General features: G+C 47.2%; 1 protein-coding gene across 3 annotated transcripts in view; it reads left to right on the forward strand.

The window, feature by feature from the left end:
- LOC134028079 (transcription initiation factor TFIID subunit 4-like) overlaps window positions 1-17356 on the forward strand; it is a 51606-nt gene that overhangs the window by 11630 nt on the left and 22620 nt on the right. Inside the window, exons 9-13 of one of the 3 annotated variants that reach the window (XM_062471411.1) lie at window positions 3480-3649; window positions 6249-6379; window positions 7443-7568; window positions 9872-9928; window positions 11267-11600. In XM_062471411.1, the coding sequence (XP_062327395.1) occupies window positions 3480-3649; window positions 6249-6379; window positions 7443-7568; window positions 9872-9928; window positions 11267-11296 (514 nt within the window). In that variant the 3' untranslated portion in view covers window positions 11297-11600. Of the gene's footprint in view, window positions 1-3479; window positions 3650-6248; window positions 6380-7442; window positions 7569-7829; window positions 9739-9871; window positions 9929-11266; window positions 11601-17356 lie in introns of those variants that run through there. The other 2 variants (XM_062471413.1, XM_062471410.1) reach the window with 2 other exon arrangements.

The following is a 17356-nucleotide window of genomic DNA, read 5'->3' on the forward strand; positions in this document are numbered from 1 at the left end:
GAACCAGCCTATATTAAACCTTCTGGTGAACAGGGGGGGGGGGGGGGGAACACTCACGCCCTCCTCTCCCTAGTTGGAGGGTGGACTTGTGCTGTTTTGTGTTTACTCCCCTGGTTCTCACCCGAGGGCTCCTGTACATGTTGGAACGGAGCCCTGTGGTGCAGAGAAGGGTGGGGATGTGGTGATGGTAGTCAAGCCCCCCCTCCCCTCCCACTCGCCCCCTCCCCCCGCCCCCTCCCCCAAAGCACCTCTGAGCCCCTCCAGCAGCTCTCAGCGTGGGAGCACAATGGACCAGCTATTGGCTGACAGGCCTCCTTCCCTACTCTGAAAATACTGATGCTACTGACTCTTTTTATTTGATCATATGTACCTTAGTTACAAGACAATTGCAATTGCAATTGTAATTGAATAGTTATTCCCTTGAATTGAATTGCAATTCAATCAGGGAAAAAACAAAAATACAATGGTGTGTTTAATTAAAATATTCACAACGTGATTCATTGTCAGTAGCTTGGTTATTATCGTTTCATGTTCTTGGTCACAAGCACAACCAGCCAACTATTTCGCTGCATCTTCCAGCTTAGCCTTCCAGTATGTGGTTATTCTGCTGGTCAGCACTGAGTCTCCAGGGTGGCAGTGTGTGTGTGTGTGATCTGGGTGGTAACATCTCAGCCAGCCTGCCAGCCCACTGGTCCAGCTGCACACAGCACAGTACACACACTGGAGGGCTTGTAGGGTTCCCAGATTGGCCACAGCCATGTGTGTGTGTTGTGTGTGTGTTGTGTGTGTATGTGTGTGTTGTGTGTGTAGTTTACAGTGCTGAGTGAAAGCAGCTGTCTCTGCATCCCCCCCCCCCTCTCTGTAAACACTCCACATCCGCTTTAATCACTGCCGCGTCCCACAGTTCTCTGCCAGCACTGAGCTCACCCTCATCCCCTCAAATCCTTCCCCTCAATGCCACGTCTGGGTCATACCCACCCACCCCCTAAATCCAGACTAGACTGGACTCACACACACACACACACACCAAGACTGTGCCTGGACTCCACGCTGGCCTTAAACACAACTTTGTCAGCAGCCCTCTGAATCCACCTCAGCCTATTGGGAGGAGAGTCCCAGGAGGTCCTCTCTCTCTCTCTCTCTCTCTCTCTCTCTCTCTCTCTCTCTCTCTCTCTCTCTCTCTCTCTCTCTCTCTCTCTCTCTCTCTCTCTCTCTCTCTCTCTTTTTCTCTCACTCTCTGTGTGCAGTAGGACTGCATGGAGGGTGGTAGCTCCACACACAGGGCTTACTCAGACACCCCTCCGTGGGCACAGGGGGACTCTCTGGGGGGAGGAATGAGAGCCAGGTCCCTGCCTGGATGATACCCACCATCCATTCATATACACACACACACACACACACACACACTGTGGCCGAGCAATCCACTCACCACCTATGGCGTGCCCTTGCTGGAATCCCAGTTTTATATGGAAAGTACATGCATATGTATTCACATGGCCTGGGGTAGAATGTCCCTGAGCAAAATCAAACCAATCATTGAGAAGCTTCTATTCCTCCACGGCGCCAGCTAATTACATCTCTCCTTTATTAACGGGGACGGAGGTATATTCTACACATCGAGTTATTCGGCATTTCATATCTTGTTCCACTCTTTAAATGTCAGTCCTGTCGTTAGTGTGTCCGTTTGATTTTAGCACTGGCTACACACCCCAGACCATATCATGTCCTTCAAGAACAGAGCCGCCTTTCAGTTCAAATCACTTTAGCTTGTCCATGTACATTATCCATGTTGATTATAATTACGCTGTTATACCATAAATAGCATATCTTTTTTTGTTTGAGGTATATCTATATCAAACCTTCACTAAATGGTCACATTGGATTAGGATTTATTTATTTAGAAATTAAGATTTACATCCATCTACTTTGTACTTAGGTTAGGCTACTAGGAAACTGTTGAGAGGAGCCTGACTGAGCCATGCATGATTTCCAATGTGCTTGTATGTGTACTTGTTGCAAACTAAACTTATATAAACTATAGTTAAGGTGATAGTTATGAAACCTTCCATAGGCTAGAACAGGGGGACATATCCTACAGAATGGGATGATAGGGATGGTGGGGGTGTGCAGGAGGAGGGGTATCCATGGTTGTGTGTTGTTGGGGAGATTCTGCAGGGCGATGTAATTAGACTCTGGGCTGGTGAGGAGGTGGTCGGTGTAGGGGAAGCTCTAATCCCCTTTGTCAACCTCCCGCCGTGGTGTCAGGACTCATATAGGGCCTCGCTGGCCTTACCCAAGAACAGGAACACCACAGTGGGGGGGGGGGGGGGGGGGGGGGCAACGGTGTGTGTGTGTGTGTGTGTGTGTGGTGCCCGGGGTGCCTCAAGAGCTGGCCTCAAACATGTAACCCCTGTTGGAACCAGCGGCGGCGAAGCGAACGCAAACGACTGTGGAGGCGTGCGGGCGGTGGAGCGGGCGCCCTGTGTGCGTCCTGTGGTTCTCTGTGCCCTCTGTCAGCGCCACTCAGAGGCTCAGCGTTCCCACTCTGCCCGCTCAGGGCTCTGCCAGCTGGGGAGGGGCTGCTCGCACGGCGGGGGCCACCCCCGTTAGCTTAGCACGTTAGCACTCATAGAGTTTTAATGAAAGAGAATGATTTCAGGGACTGTTTGTTGTCCATCGCTGTCAACTTAACATTTGGGTAGGGCTAGTCATATGAAAAAATGTAAGGTGGATTTATGCAGAGATGCAGCCAACACAGGAATTCTGCAGACCCAGACCTCTTTACAGAGAGTGCAACATCAAGACTTCCTTACTGATTCTATGTAACAAACTCTCTCCGCTTCACAAAATCCCTTCAGGCTGTATCCATATGAAAGAAAATGGAAGATATATAAGCACTGTAGCTGGTGAGAAGTCAGACTTGGTTGTGAGGAATGGCTGAGATCTCTACTGGCCTATAACACATTGCAGCTTCTGTAAACAATGATTGTTGATATTAGTATATTGCCAGATTCATCATTGCAGCTACAATCCTCTTGAGCATCCTTAGCCAGCTAGCCTGCATACAAACACAGTAAATCTCCCTACCGCGGCAACCACACGCTGACTCAAATGGGCTCCGGAATGAGCCCTATTCAAATAGACTGCTTCTTTACCAATGTATTGCCTTCATTGAATCACCATGAACAAACAGGGCTAGTGCATGTACACCAAAATGAAAATGAGTTTTCTTCCATGGCACTTCAGGGATATTGTATTGTAACATCCAAGAGACTTGTGTTATCAGAAGCACAGTTGAAGGAGAAATGAAATTGGCTACTTATAAGTTGCACTGAGTTTTCATACTTAAATGGACAGTTATGATAAACCCATGACGTACAAAAAGCTATTGGATTAGGTCCACTTGGCCTCGATGTGTGATTTAGTGCTGAAGTCAAAGCATGGTAGAGTGAGCTCCTGGTTGTGTGTCTCTCTCTAAGGGACGATGATGACATCAATGACGTGGCGTCCATGGCCGGGGTGAACCTGAACGAGGAGAGCGCTCGTATTCTGGCAACCAACTCCGAGCTGGTGGGCACTCAGATCCGCTCCTGTAAGGACGAGGCCTTCCTCCACCCAGGTCTGCTGCACAAACGCATCCTGGAGACAGGTAACTGCACCAAGCGCACCCATACACGTCCATGCTGAATACAGTTAGTTATCGGCATAGTTTTGTAGTTCACCTTAGAACTTCAGATTCAACCATTTATTGTTGTATTATGACTATTATGAACTCTCAATATGTCTACTACAAACTTTTGCTGTGGCTTCCGAATATAGGCCAGACACTGTCAGTGAATGATGAAATCCATCTGTTTCTTTCTGTGTTTTTATCTAGTTGTTTTTCCATTTTGTAGTGTCATCACTAAAGACAGTTTGATTTGCCTTCCCTGATGTTCCTGGGCAAAGCCTGTTTCTCTTTTGGCCCCTCAGTTTAAATTTTGTACATTTAACAGTTCTTTCACCTCCTTTAATGAATTCTTCAGTGGCTGTCTGAACTTACTAGACCCCAGGCTCAGACATAAATACTTTATAGGTCTGTCTTTTGAAGGCTTCTTGTCAGATTGTCCTGTAGACTGAGAGGAGAATTCAGAGCTGCTAGTTCCAAGACCACAGTATGTTCTCTCTCATAGGATTTTATTGTGTGCGTTAACTTGACAAAAGCAGATTCGCTCTCTGTTCCTTCGCCTGTCCATGTAAGAGTCAACCGTGTGATAGTATCTCCTCTGGCCTGGGACAATAGTCAACGGTATTACATGCCACTTAGGTTAGCACAATCCAGGTTTTTGTTATATCTGTGTCAAGCAAACGCGTGAGGGTGCAAATGAGTGTTATTACTCCAAACAACTGTCCTCAGTAAGTCACACGCCAAGCGTCTGAAAAAAAGACACGGTATAATTCGGCACAACAGCGAGTTCCGTAGTACTCTTCCTGTTTTACTTCAATTAAGTATCCTTGGATTAGCAGACAGGCCCACGGGTCACAAGCATCTCCCTGGTACCTCGGTGTGGTTGTTATCCCGTCACCCGGGGAACAGAAGGCCGTCAAAAATGTAAATCGTCCTCTGGGGGCACTGTGTGGTGCGGGCAGGAGGCCACAGCGCCCCCTGCTGGGGAGTGGCACTCGGGTGGCTTTGTTGTGTCAGTGATTGGCCGCCGTGCAGTCTCTGCTGACAGCAGACCAAGGGAGGCTCCCCGGCCTGCCAACTCGGCTCAATCAGAGAAGCGCTACCCTTCTTCCTCCGTCTCTAACACAACACAACACAATGCAGCCCGGAATTACCTCTCTGCTCACTGCCTCCATGCCCTGCTTTGCTGCCTTCCTCTCCTGCCTCCCTGCCCTGTCTTGCTGCCTCCATATCCTGCCTCCCTGCTCTGCCTCTGTACCCTGCCTCCTTGCTCTGCCTTGCTGCTTACTTACCCTGCCTCCCTAACCTGCCTGCCTGCCTCTTTGCCCTGCCTCCCCATGTCTGCTCTTCCTGTCCTCTGCCCTCCCATCTCTCTCTGCTGCTCCTGCTGGACATGCAGGTGGATGTTGGTCCGATTTTGTCCTTCAGGTTTAAATGTAGATTAGGAAGAGGTTCCCTCCCCTCGCTTCTTTCTCTGTCTGCCTCTCTCTATCTGTCTCTCTCTCATTTTGTCATCCTCTATCTAGCCTCTTTCATCATGCTCTCTATCTCACTCTGCCCCCCTCCTACCTCTTACACCCTCTCCCTCATTCGCTCCCTCCCTCTCCCTCATAGTTCTTCAGGCTTGTCCTTGAGCCGGAGGCCAGCTTCATTTGTGAAAAACCGCAAACAGCAACTCCCTCCTGACTCTCAGGGACTCGAACACAAGCACAGCTGGAGTTCTGCAGAAACAGCCTCTCAAAGTAAATGATGGTGCATGGGTACCTCAGAGGTCCAACTCTGCAGAGACACGCTCAAGAACACGCAAACCCAAAGAGACGAGAGCAGAGTGCAGCTAGTTCCCTGGCCCGGTTAAGGGCAGCTGTGGCGTACCCGAAGGTTAAAACAAATCCAGGAAAAGACGATGAAAACAAATAGAAATGAACGGAAATCATTTTAATTCAGTGTAAACTCTCCTAAGCTAGGTACTAGCATGGCCTACATTACAGCTAAATAAGGAATGTGGATCTTTCTTCCAGAATCATCTTTCTTTGGCCCGGTCCCTCAATGTTTTTCTAAAATATTGATGATCCTCGAAGCCCCCTATATTTCAGGGGATGGGAGCATTTTTCTGTTTTTACCCTTTGACATCGCTTGAGACCCAAAGAAAATGTTTATGTATTGTAACACCAATTATCAGGCTCATAGCAATCTAAATTATTTCAAAATATTCAACAGAAAAAAATAACTGTATTGCACAGTTGATTCATATAATTGGTGTGGTTTACTTAAAAGCTTGCCAGAGAGAAAAATATGTTAATGGTATTAGACTATTCAACTCCTCTGTGTTGCCACTTCAGAAACTAGTTTTGTTCCTACTAAAATGATCGTTTAAAGTTAGGTGGACTTCCACCTAACTTTATAACTACTTCCGTTAAACTATATAGATGGCTATATACTGTAGGTATAATATTCACACAGCGCAGGTGCTGTGATTCAAAAGGTGAATCTTTTATTAAAGACGCCACAAGTTTGGGGAGGTGTTTATGTTGGACTTCTGGGTGTGTGTGTTGTGTGTGTGTGTGTGTGTGGGTTCTCACAGCTAAGAAGTATGGAGTCAGTGAAGTTCCTCTGGAGGCTGCCACCTTCATCTCTCACGCCACTCAGTCTCGTCTGCGCACCGTTCTGGAGAAGGTGTCCGCTATCGCACAGCACAGACTGGATGCTTGTAAAGTAAGTTTCATACACACATGCACACATACACACACACAGCCAAATTCACAAGCAACAAGATATTGCCAGTACTTTTTACACTAAAGTGATAAATAGTTTAGTGCAGCGTTCACAGTCTGTCAGAACACAAACAAACACAAACACACGCACAGAGGTGGGTCGCTATTGTCTTTAGTGACATAAACATCTAGCATTGAATGTATCCATGTTACCACATCTAATTGGTGCATATTAAAGCATGAATCCAAACAGCGCTCGCCCGTTAAGAGAGCAGAGAAACACGGAAACTTTGAAACGCTGTTTTTCTGCGTCGGGAGGAAGGCAGGCTGGAAAGGGAGCGTGGCGCTGCAGCTGCCCTTGTATTGTTTTGCCTTTTTTGCGGTTTGTAAATGAGGCGTGTTAGAAGCACAGAGCCCCCGTTCTCTCTCTGAAGCCACTCTGTTGACATCAGCTAAAAAGCCGCAGCGGCCTTTATGGAGCACGGCGGCGGCGGGAGCAGAAGAATCGTTCGGCGGAGGAGTGCAGGCTCAGCTCGGAACAAAGGATGGAGGGGGGGATGAGAGAGGCGCGGCGACAGACCTTCTGATGTCTGTCTCCCTCTGCTCCGTGCCACGGAGATCCTCACATCGCCACACACAGAGAGAACGAGGGATAGAGGAGGAGGAGAGGAGCGGATACAGGGGTGGAGGTGGGGAGGGGGGAGGGGGGGGGCGGAGGACGGGGGGGGGGAGCTGCTTAGGAGACGAGCACACACGCTCACAAGCGAAGTAAACAATTATCGTATTAACTTTTTGATGACCCACAAACTTTGTTTTCCCCTCCAACTTGTCTCCCGTGATCTCCCGAGTGCGAGGCGGCACGTTCCACAGAAGGTGATCCGTGTAAACAAAGAACACTGGTGGTTGAGTTGAGGCTGTGTCTAAAGTTGTATACCGTATGTTTATCCAAACTTGTGGTTGATTATCTCATTTCTCATATTCACATACCCGCCATTCTAATTCATTCTCTTGCAATCTCGCCCTCCCTCTCGCCTCCTCTCCCCCTCTTTCTCTCTCTCTCTAAGGATGACGACTGGTACGAGCAGTCAGGAGAAGTACGGTCGCAGCTTAAGTTCTTTGAACATCTGGAGAGGATGGAGAAGCAGAGGAAAGATGAGCAGGAGAGAGAAATTCTGCTGAAGGCAGCCAAAGTAGGTTCTCAGTAGTGTCAAGCACGCCCGTGTCCAAATATTTCCATCACTGTGTGTTTGGTCAACTCTTTAGATCCAGGTGCTTGTAATGAGTTCATTAAAAGGTAAAAAGGCCTTAGTAAGTTAGTAGGTCCTATTAACACATATTCATGTTAATAAGCATCTGATAAGGCCCTTATTACCTATATACTAATGCTTAGTACAAGCACCTGGACCTAATGTGTTTGTGTGTATGTGTGTGCTGTGGTGTGTGTCTTGTAGTCCTGTGCTAGACTCCTAACAGATGAAATAGACTGTGACCTCGGTGGAATAACATGACTGCCCCCTCCTTCCCCACCTGATCGACCAGAGGCTATTCCACCCTTTCCTTCCTTCCCCCAACACATCATGGACCGGGATGGTTCCTCCAATTCAACACTATTCTGTATCATCATCACACACACACACAAACTTTTGGACCTCACAAGAGTAGCACATGCTACCAGCCAGTTTACACCGCGAGTGACAGAGAGTTTATAGTTGAAAAGGTGTCCGGGAGTTCAAAAGATCGACACTGTCCGTTGTGAACAGGAACACCCCCCAAGGTGAATCAAATTATTTTAATCATTTTGAATGGACCTAATGTCCCTGCCTAAAGACCCTCAATGTCTTAATAGGGTTATTAAGGTATTAGAAACCTGCTAGTGGATGAACAGCTACTCAACCACTAGCCTGGTCGATGACAGTATTACCAAGCAAAGAGACCCATTAGAGTGAACCAGAAGTTATATAAAGGTGATGAATGGTCTTAACACTAATTATTTCCATAAAAAAAAAGAAAAAAAAAAAAAGATTTCCATTTAGCATTTATGTACTCTACAAGCAGTATCACTTGTAAAACTGACTGATTTATTGTGCTAGGCTAGCAGGCTCCTCAGGATGATAGCCAGTCACATCATATTGGAGTTTATACCTACGCCGCTGTGTTCACTGCATGTTTATGAACGCACGGAGCACTTCAGGTAGGCACATGGACCCTCACACTGTACGCATCTTGTCCTTTCCTGGTGAGAGGGAAACGAGGACAGCTGACAGAGGAGATGTAAAGCATGCCAGTGGCACCGTGGCCCTTTGTAAACAGTCCGTCTGTGTCCCCTCCCTCCTCCATCCCGACCGCCTCCCTCCCTCTTGCCAGCCCCTTCCGTTCAATTCGACCTCTTAAATAAGAGCCGGGCTAAAATAATCCCTCCTCCACCAGTGTCCATTTGAAATATGACTCAAGTCTTGGGGGATTCTCCGTCCAACCGGAGGGCAAATGCATTAGTCTTAGTTGAGACACCGACCAGTACGTGAACCGCCTGATATATTTAAAGCCAATTAGCAAGGAGGAGGGCAGGACCACTGCCTCTGTGCATGAGCTGGTGAGCGAAAGAGAGATGGAGGGAGGGAGGGAGGCTGGCCAGGAGTGTGGAATGTCTGGCAGTGGAGCGCCACAAGGCTTGCTAACTAACTAGCTGGTGTTTGATTACCTTTAGTAGAAAGAAGAGCTGTGAATATTATTGATGGTAATAAAATATCTTATTGGGAAGCCCCATGTTTGTTTATATGAGCGAGACTCTCTAGTGCAGTGGGGTTACTTCACGTGCTAAAAACTCATGGCCTACAAGATGATATTCCTAACCTTGACTACAAACTAATACATATTGAATTATTTGTTGTTCAATAATTCGATTGCCTTGCTTTATACAGAACAACTCCAGGTTGTACTACCTAATAGACTTCATTAGTACTGTACACAGACATTCTGCTAGGCAAGAGGGTTATGATTTGGCACTAGGCCAGTCTTGCTTCAGAACAAGGTGTGTTATCTGCTTAAGAGTTAAAGTGAAGTCCCCAGACCGCACGCTCACTCCGGAGGACTGCTGCTGTGGGCCCTGCTGGGACAGGCACGGAACCAAAGACAAGACGCACACTTTCCCCTGAATCTCCTCACACCCTATGCCCCCAGTCTGCAGGCTTGTACGGAATTTTTAATAACCCTCCCCCCTTTTGATTAAAACCTGCCGCGAGCGTCTTATTTACGGCAGGATTTGGAGCGGGTTTAAAGGCCACAGGGCCCCCGGGCGCTCTCTTGCACTTCTATGAATTCAAATACGATGTCCTTGACACCCAGTATCCTGTTCCCATTTTGTACTATTTTTGTGCCGGTTGCAACAGATGAGGGGGTCCTTAAACCAGCTGTTAACCTGTGTTTTTTTCCTCCCTCCCTCTCTTTCTCTCTCTCCACCCCCCCCCCCCTCCACCCCCGCCCCTTAATTCGCCAGAGTCGCTCCAGGCAAGAGGACCCAGAGCAGGCTCGCTTGAAACAGAAAGCTAAGGAGGTAAGCGCTGTGGAGATCATTACCCTTGACATTTGAAGACTTTGCTGTATTAATTTTTCATGCCTCGCTACATATGTAATGCCATTTAAAAGTCTGACTTACAAAGTTGGAGGAATTATTTGTGCTGATTGATGTCCGCGTTTGGAAAAGTGATTTTCCTTTCTAGCGAGCACAGCACACACACCAAAGACATCCTCCCACTCTGTCTGTCTCCGTCTCTCTCTCAACCCCCCCCCCATGCCCCTCATGCCCCCCCCCCCCCCATTCACTTTCTCTTGCTCCAGATAACATTTGGGTAACTGCCACTCATTGTGCACCGGTGTTTTTAAGGAGATAGATTGAGGGACCTATTGAAGGTGTTTCAGATTCACAATACCACTTTCAGTATTAACAATTTGCATTCGAAAGGACCAATAGAAGCTGTTTTACTTCCCTAGTTATAGATACACTTGACTCCAAAGGATTGTTGAAGCTAGGTACAAAGGATCCCAATTGGAGACGTCGCAAATGAAGTAGAAAGCCATGGCTTCTGTTTGTAGAATAGAGTTGTTTTTGTCCTCCCAGTTTAAGACGGAAGCGTGTCAATTCCCAGTGGATCCAAAAGTAGACCACTCTTCCTCTTCCTCATCTTGCGGTTGGTTAACTTGGCATGCGTAAGTGGAATAGTTCTGATACGCTGAAAGTTAGTGCCTGTTGATGTTTACTCCAGAAGAAGTAAACACATACACAATGAGTGTCATTTGGACAAGGACCCTGTACACATTGCTAGAATGGCGCGATACTGAGAGATGGAGATAGCGTCACCATAATGTTCCCTCAACAAATGCTGATAAAGGGATAGATAGCCAGATAGCCACTAAATGCTGAATAGTTTGAATTCCGCGAGCATAAGGTTCAAACGGATTTAAGGTAAGTGTCTTCCCTGTTTGAGAGATCTCCTGCCACCAGCAAGCGTGGCATGCCATGGTTTCCAAGCCCTCAGACTAGATCTCAACCTACCCATAAGCCTGCGTGTATGCAAATTAGGTAGTGTAATAGGCTGTGCGATAGGTTTGCCCGGGGCCGTGTGATCAAAGTGGATCTCCTCCCTGTTAAGTGGCAGGCCGCTCGTCATCTGGATACAGCCAGATTAGCTACTGTGAAGCGCCAGCGCATGCACATTCTCATTTTCATTTGGAATTTTAAGAAGGTGTGTGTATGTACGTGTAGGGGGGTGGCGGTGAAATTGTTACTTTATGTAATGTTCTACGTGACAGGGATGGCACATTTCTCCCCCTCTCTTGCTCTCTCTTTTTACCCCTCCTTTTTTTTTTTTGCTTAATGGCCGTCGTTTCTCAGGCCCGTGCCTCTGCGGTTTTCATCACCTGACTGGCTCAAGGGGACAGAGCTGGCTGTTTGTGTCACCACAGACTCCGCCAGGACGGCAGCTCACACATCTGCGCAAATTTCATCTGGATAATGAGCTTGGGCTTCTCTTCCAGGCAAGGGGTGGAGGAGCCAGCTCCCTCCCTCCCACCCCAGACCCCTTTTCTTCATGTCCCTGCCGAAATTTGTTCCGAAAGATGGAACGACACCGTGTTACACACCTCGACAAGGCGCTGTGCTCAAATTGAGTTGCGTGATTTGTTTGTAAAAGGGTGAGGAGAGTGGTATATTAAGAGGATGGAGCAGGAGCTGGTTCGCTTTCTTATTTTTTTGGTGTGCTAGTGAAGCGTTACACCTGTTCTGATACGGAAGAATGTATGTTAGAGGAGCCTGAATAGTCTGTTGTCATGTTGGCCAGGGCCCTTGATCTTAGGCTTCTACCTACCGCCCGCCCCCCCCACCCCCTCATCCCTTCACCCCACCGCAGTACTGCTCCAGCCAGACAGCAGAAGACAGAGAGGAAAACTGAGGTGGTGCCTCGATTTCCACCATTCACTAACATTTGCCCAAAAGGTCAGATGGCCTATTTTAGAAATGCCCCCAGTGAAAATCAATGGGCAAAACGAGTATTCCCTTTTTGTTGTTGTTGTTGGGTCTGTGTGTGCTCTCTCTGATACTTCGCTGAGGCAGGAGGGGAGGCTCAGCCTAAACATCAGGTCCTCTCTGCTGATGAAAGAGAGAGAGAAAGGGGGGGGGGTGAGGGGAGTGAGAGAGGAGAGGGGCAGTATAGATACATCACCATGTCAGACACACAGACACACTGCGGCCACAGATTCATCATCCCAACCCCGTCTGCAGGCGGCTCTGGACAGAAGAGCTGAGAGGAGACGAGAGGAGAGAAGAGGAGATGGGTGGGGAGGGATGTGGAGGGGAGAGGAGGAGGAGGAGGAGGAGGAGAGGAAAGGAAGAACGGTCAGGTGGACATAAAAAGCGTTTTCTACCTGGACGGTGTCTGTCCCCGACTTCCTATCTGCCCTGCCCATGCCCTCTCAGCTCCATCTCACACTATGACATCACCCTCTCAGGAAGCTCCGTTTACCCTGATCAGCTGGAAGGTGTCAGACAGAAGCACAAGAGACGTTTAGAGAAAAACCATTAGGAAATCTTTCCCTTTTTTAAGGGTGTGATTTCATACGGATGATCGCCGCCTCCTAATTTTCTTCTTTTCTATTAAACCAGTAAGGGAATGCAGGTCACTGATGTTTCAGGCTATGGCTTTAAGAATCTAATTTGTGGAAGGTGATAAATAATTTATAGTAAATGTGTTATTGGAAAAGCTCAATTATATTTAATCCACCACATGCAATGGCATGCTTGAGCGCTTGAGCCTCGTTTGAGCTTTGTAATTCCCCCCCCCAAAAAAAACATTATTTACATAACTGAAGTAGTTGGAAAATAGGTTAAAAACTTGCATAACTAGCAGGGACGAATTCACGCGGGGCATGTGGGTGGTGGTGGGGATGGGTGTGGGGGATGTCTGCTCCCCCTCCCTGCCTCATCATCCATCCATCCAACCACTCATCCAGATCTGTGTCCTTGCAGCAATGCTCCACTTTTCGCTCAGAGTGATTCCAGACTCAGAGCTGTCCAATGGGAATCTTTGCTTTTTTTTTGAATAATTTTCCTCAAATATTTTTTTGTCCTCGGGCGTTCCGAGTGTTATTTATTTATTTTTGCCTCGTTTGCACACCAGGATTGCATGAAATGTCTTGAACCGCACTGCAATAAAATCCTGACCCCATTCAACTCTCAACCTTGCCAGCCTCCAATTAAAGACAGAGGCGTTGGATGTCCTGGCTGGATGCATAAACATCTCATTGCTGGGATCTGGATTGACTTCTTGAGTCCAATCAGAATCAACGTTTACAAACAGTGGTCATAGTTTTACATATTTCTCTGAACGCTATCCATCAGGAGGAAGCGTTAACTAGCATTAGGCTAGCGCACATGTTATCAGTGGTGGCTTGAAGGTCTAGCTAATGTGCTCCGGGACACAGGTTCATGACTGCCCTCTCATCCTCCACATGTGACCCTGTAACATGTAGCCTGTAAAACGCCCGCGCACCAGCCCCACCACCCCCAAACCTCAACAGCGGTTACACAGTGCTGGAACCTTATGCCAGGACAGACGCTTACTAAATAGCATGCATTAGTGCTCGTGCATCTGCGGTTCAGAGGTCTTTAATGCTGTGACCTCTCGGAAAGAGTGCCTCAAACAAGTGTACTTGTTTGAGGCACTCTTCCTTTATTAAACATGCCCTCTGGGGACCCCTGCCTAGCGGGCTACCCTGCCTGAATTCTCTATCAACTCTTCCAGAGTTTTCAATGTTGATTCTTACATTATCTGTTGATTGATACTCGTCAGTTCATGTTGTGTTGGCGTTGAGGCTAACTGCATAAACTGGTCCTAGCTCATATGTGCATATATCTGATATCCCTGTCTTTTCAAATTCTTTTTTTACATTCAATGTTGAAGCGTTTCAACAATGCTGTTTGAGGGAGATCAAAGTGGATTTCTTTAACTATTAATTTAATTATAACATAATAAAGATCTGTTTTGAAGTCTCTGTATGCAGGGTACTAAATAGTCCACTCCGACACTATTCTTTATTTGTTGCTTTGTTGTCGGTAGTTTCAACTTTTCATAGTCCCCTCCCCCCTCTTCATCTCCCCGAGACATTACGAGGAGGATAGAAAAAGAAGCAGGCTTTTCAAAATACCTTTGGTGTTCCTGTGTGTTTTCGAATATTACAAAGTGCTGTAATGAGAAAGAAAACAACAAAAAAAGGAGATATGGCTCCGAGGGAGAGATAGCAGCGCGTCTCCTCTGTGCACCAGCCTGTAGGACCACTTTCTCTTTGTGCTGTGCTACCACTCCTTGGGACTCCTGCGACAGGGGAATTGAGTATACTGAGCTACGCTCGTGGCGAGGTGCCAGCCAGGCAGCCAGCCTCCCTGCCTGGGATGAGAGGGAGAGGAGGCAGGAGGCAGGACACGTTTCAATTAGGAAACAAACACAGCGCAGGAGAGGAGAGGAACAGGCTGGGACAGGGCGGGCCAAAACTCCTTCACTCCCTCACCCTTATGACCTCTCCACCTCCCCCCCCCCCCCCCCCCACACACACACACACACAAACACACGCACACACTCAAACACACCTGCACACAATCGTCCACTCTTTGATTCTAGGACTATCGTTTTGTATAGAGCGGCGTGGGGTGGGGGGAGGAAGGGGGGTAGCGGGGGTCTTTGTGAGGTGATGCTAAGTGTGCCAGCTCTGCCCGCATGTTTCCATTAGATTGTCATGTTGGCTAATTAGCGAGCGGCAGCATGATTCACCTTGTTAATTAGAAGGACTTGCACACCATGGCCCTGCGGGCTGAGGGAAAGTGGAGCCCGGCCTCAGAGCCTGCAGTCGCCCGCTGCCTGTGAAGATTCTCCTCTCATCTACCTTCCCCACTTTTCTTCCCTTTTTTTGATTTGGAAATGAATAAATCATCGGGACCGTCCTCTTAGAGTGTGAATATCTGAGTTCATCTTTTACCCAGATGCAAATTAGACCTGATCAATGGAAAGGTGACGAGCAGCCGGGCAAACTGTTAAAGAAAGGAGAGAGGGGAAGAGAGAAATGTGGGGAGAGAGAGACAGAGAAAAGACTGCTAGCCCAAGCACGGTAGCATGTAGAGAGACAAAGCAAAAGAACATTTAAAGTCTGAATTTTCCCTTAGATAAGCATTATTTTTAATGATCTCCCCTGTTTCGGCACTCTCTGTGTAATGCCTTTAATATGCTCATCTGTTATTCTACCTTGTATGTTCTAGTCAACACTATACTATTAAAGACTATTTCTACAAATGTTTTTCTGCCGCATAATAGCTTTGTGGGTAGGTTTTGACTGTTTTAATACAACCTCGACACAGATTTTATACAATCTTTTATAAACAGTCTTTTAATTTCTGCAAATAGGTTTCAAATGAATAGGAACCTCAGGGTCATGATAGTGGCACTCACATAATGACCTTAGCCCCAGGGAGAGCTGAAAGCTCAGAATAATTGGTGGTTGGCACTGGAATCTGAGCTGACGTAGCCTTTGGAGAGAACAGTGTGCACACAGCCAAGACCTGGAGGAGGGATACATGGCCATAAGTAACACATAGGACTGCAAACAGATTTAGGCTTCACTACTTCTATGATGTTGGCTTTTAATGGTGCCTCCTTTTTTCACAATCTGGGATTATTCAAATTTTATTTTGTATTAATTTACCTTAGAACTTTCAAATAATGCTAATTTTGTGGTAATTATGCATAATTTCCGTTAAACATTATTTGCTATTCAGTCTAGAGACTTGTATTTGTTTTCAGTCCAGCTTTTTTGTACAATACTCTGTGTAAATATAATTTACATCAGCAACATGGTTTTTACATCCTGCTATGTAAGATCTGCACTATGGAAGCCTGAACGTGTGAAATCAACCTGTGGGTTCTACTACTGCCATAGCAACCTCTTCCCACATCAGCGGGGTATGTCGCAGCTATGTCGACACATTTGGGGTGTACTGAGAGGATATGGGAGGGGGGGGTTTACAATATGGGCTGCCCAGCCTCTTCTCCCCAAGCTAACTAACTACCAGGCATGGTAGATGAGGAAAAAGCCTTGCAGCGGTGAGGCTCCCAGATGTTCATGGAGCTGGGACAGACTGGCTCATGCACGAGCTGAGAGTGGGCTCTGCTGCTGCTAGTGTCAGGGGGATAAAACACATGGATGTAGCTGTAGAAGGAGTATCACACACTATCTCACACACATACACACATACACACACACATACACACAAACATTCTCTCTCTTTCATAGACATACTGGCTATCTATCCCTCTCTTACACATACACAGACACACATATACACACACATGCATTCTCTATCTAATATACACATTGTGTCTCTCTCTCTCTCTCTCTCTCTCTCTCTCTCTCTCTCTGTGTCATGCACACACACTCATGGCAGCCTGGTCTATATGGCTAGTTTCGCTAAAGGGTTTTCCTAAAGGGTTTTCCTGCTGTGCCCCCTTGGACCAGGTGGGGTGGATGGGGGGGTGGGGTTTGGAAGGGTGGTAGAGATGGACCCCCTGCCCTGCCTTTTTGTTATTCCCTTTGAGAGCCCCCCACCCCAGTTGTCTGTGACGTCAGGACTCCGTGTTCCGCTCCACCAAGGACATCTGTCTGTAAGCGTCTGGGGGGCCGTGAGCACAGCCCCGGGCCAGTCGGGAGAGGGAGAGAGAGAGAGAGAGAGGGAGAGAGAGAGAGGGAGAGAGAGAGGGAGAGAGAGAGAGAGAGAGAGGGAGAGAGAGAAAGCCTTTGTTACAAACCTGCATAGATAGAAAGCGTCAGGGCGTCCATCATGGAATCCTCTGCTCCCCTCTATGGGCTTAGTGCTCTGGGTCTTTCTGTCACCGTTCCACACATTTTTGCGTCATACGAGAATGCAGGGTCGTACATGGTGGTGAAGTGGACAAAAGGAGGGATTTTTGTTTTGATGGGATTTGACACTTGAAGGGCATTTTCAGCAAAGCATTTCAGTCAGGAAATTATTCCGAAAAAGCAAAAGAGTGACTGATTTAACAATTGGAAAACTGCAGTCACTCGGACGTGTCTTAAAAAGACAAACATTTACCTCCACTGAATACACATTATTTTACCAAACCCTTGCTCCTATATTTTTTGCCAGTTACTGTATTTTGGAATTTTTTTCAGCATCAGCTTTAGAGTGTTAGTCCAACTGTCACACATGTTCATTGTAAATCTGTAACACCAGAAGTTCACACCTCTAATCTAGAAGACCAGTCATTGATTCAAGTTTCTATTCAGGAGTTTGCATTACATCTCAGATATGTTCTGCTTCTCCTGACCTTTGTAAATAATTTGAGTTTACAAGTCTCATTCCCTGCTTCCAAAGGGCATAGGCTGACTGCTTTGAGGACTGGTATTTAAGAGACTTGGGAATACT

Source organism: Osmerus eperlanus, chromosome 10, assembly GCF_963692335.1.
Source record: "Osmerus eperlanus chromosome 10, fOsmEpe2.1, whole genome shotgun sequence".
Classification (NCBI taxonomy): domain Eukaryota; kingdom Metazoa; phylum Chordata; class Actinopteri; order Osmeriformes; family Osmeridae; genus Osmerus; species Osmerus eperlanus.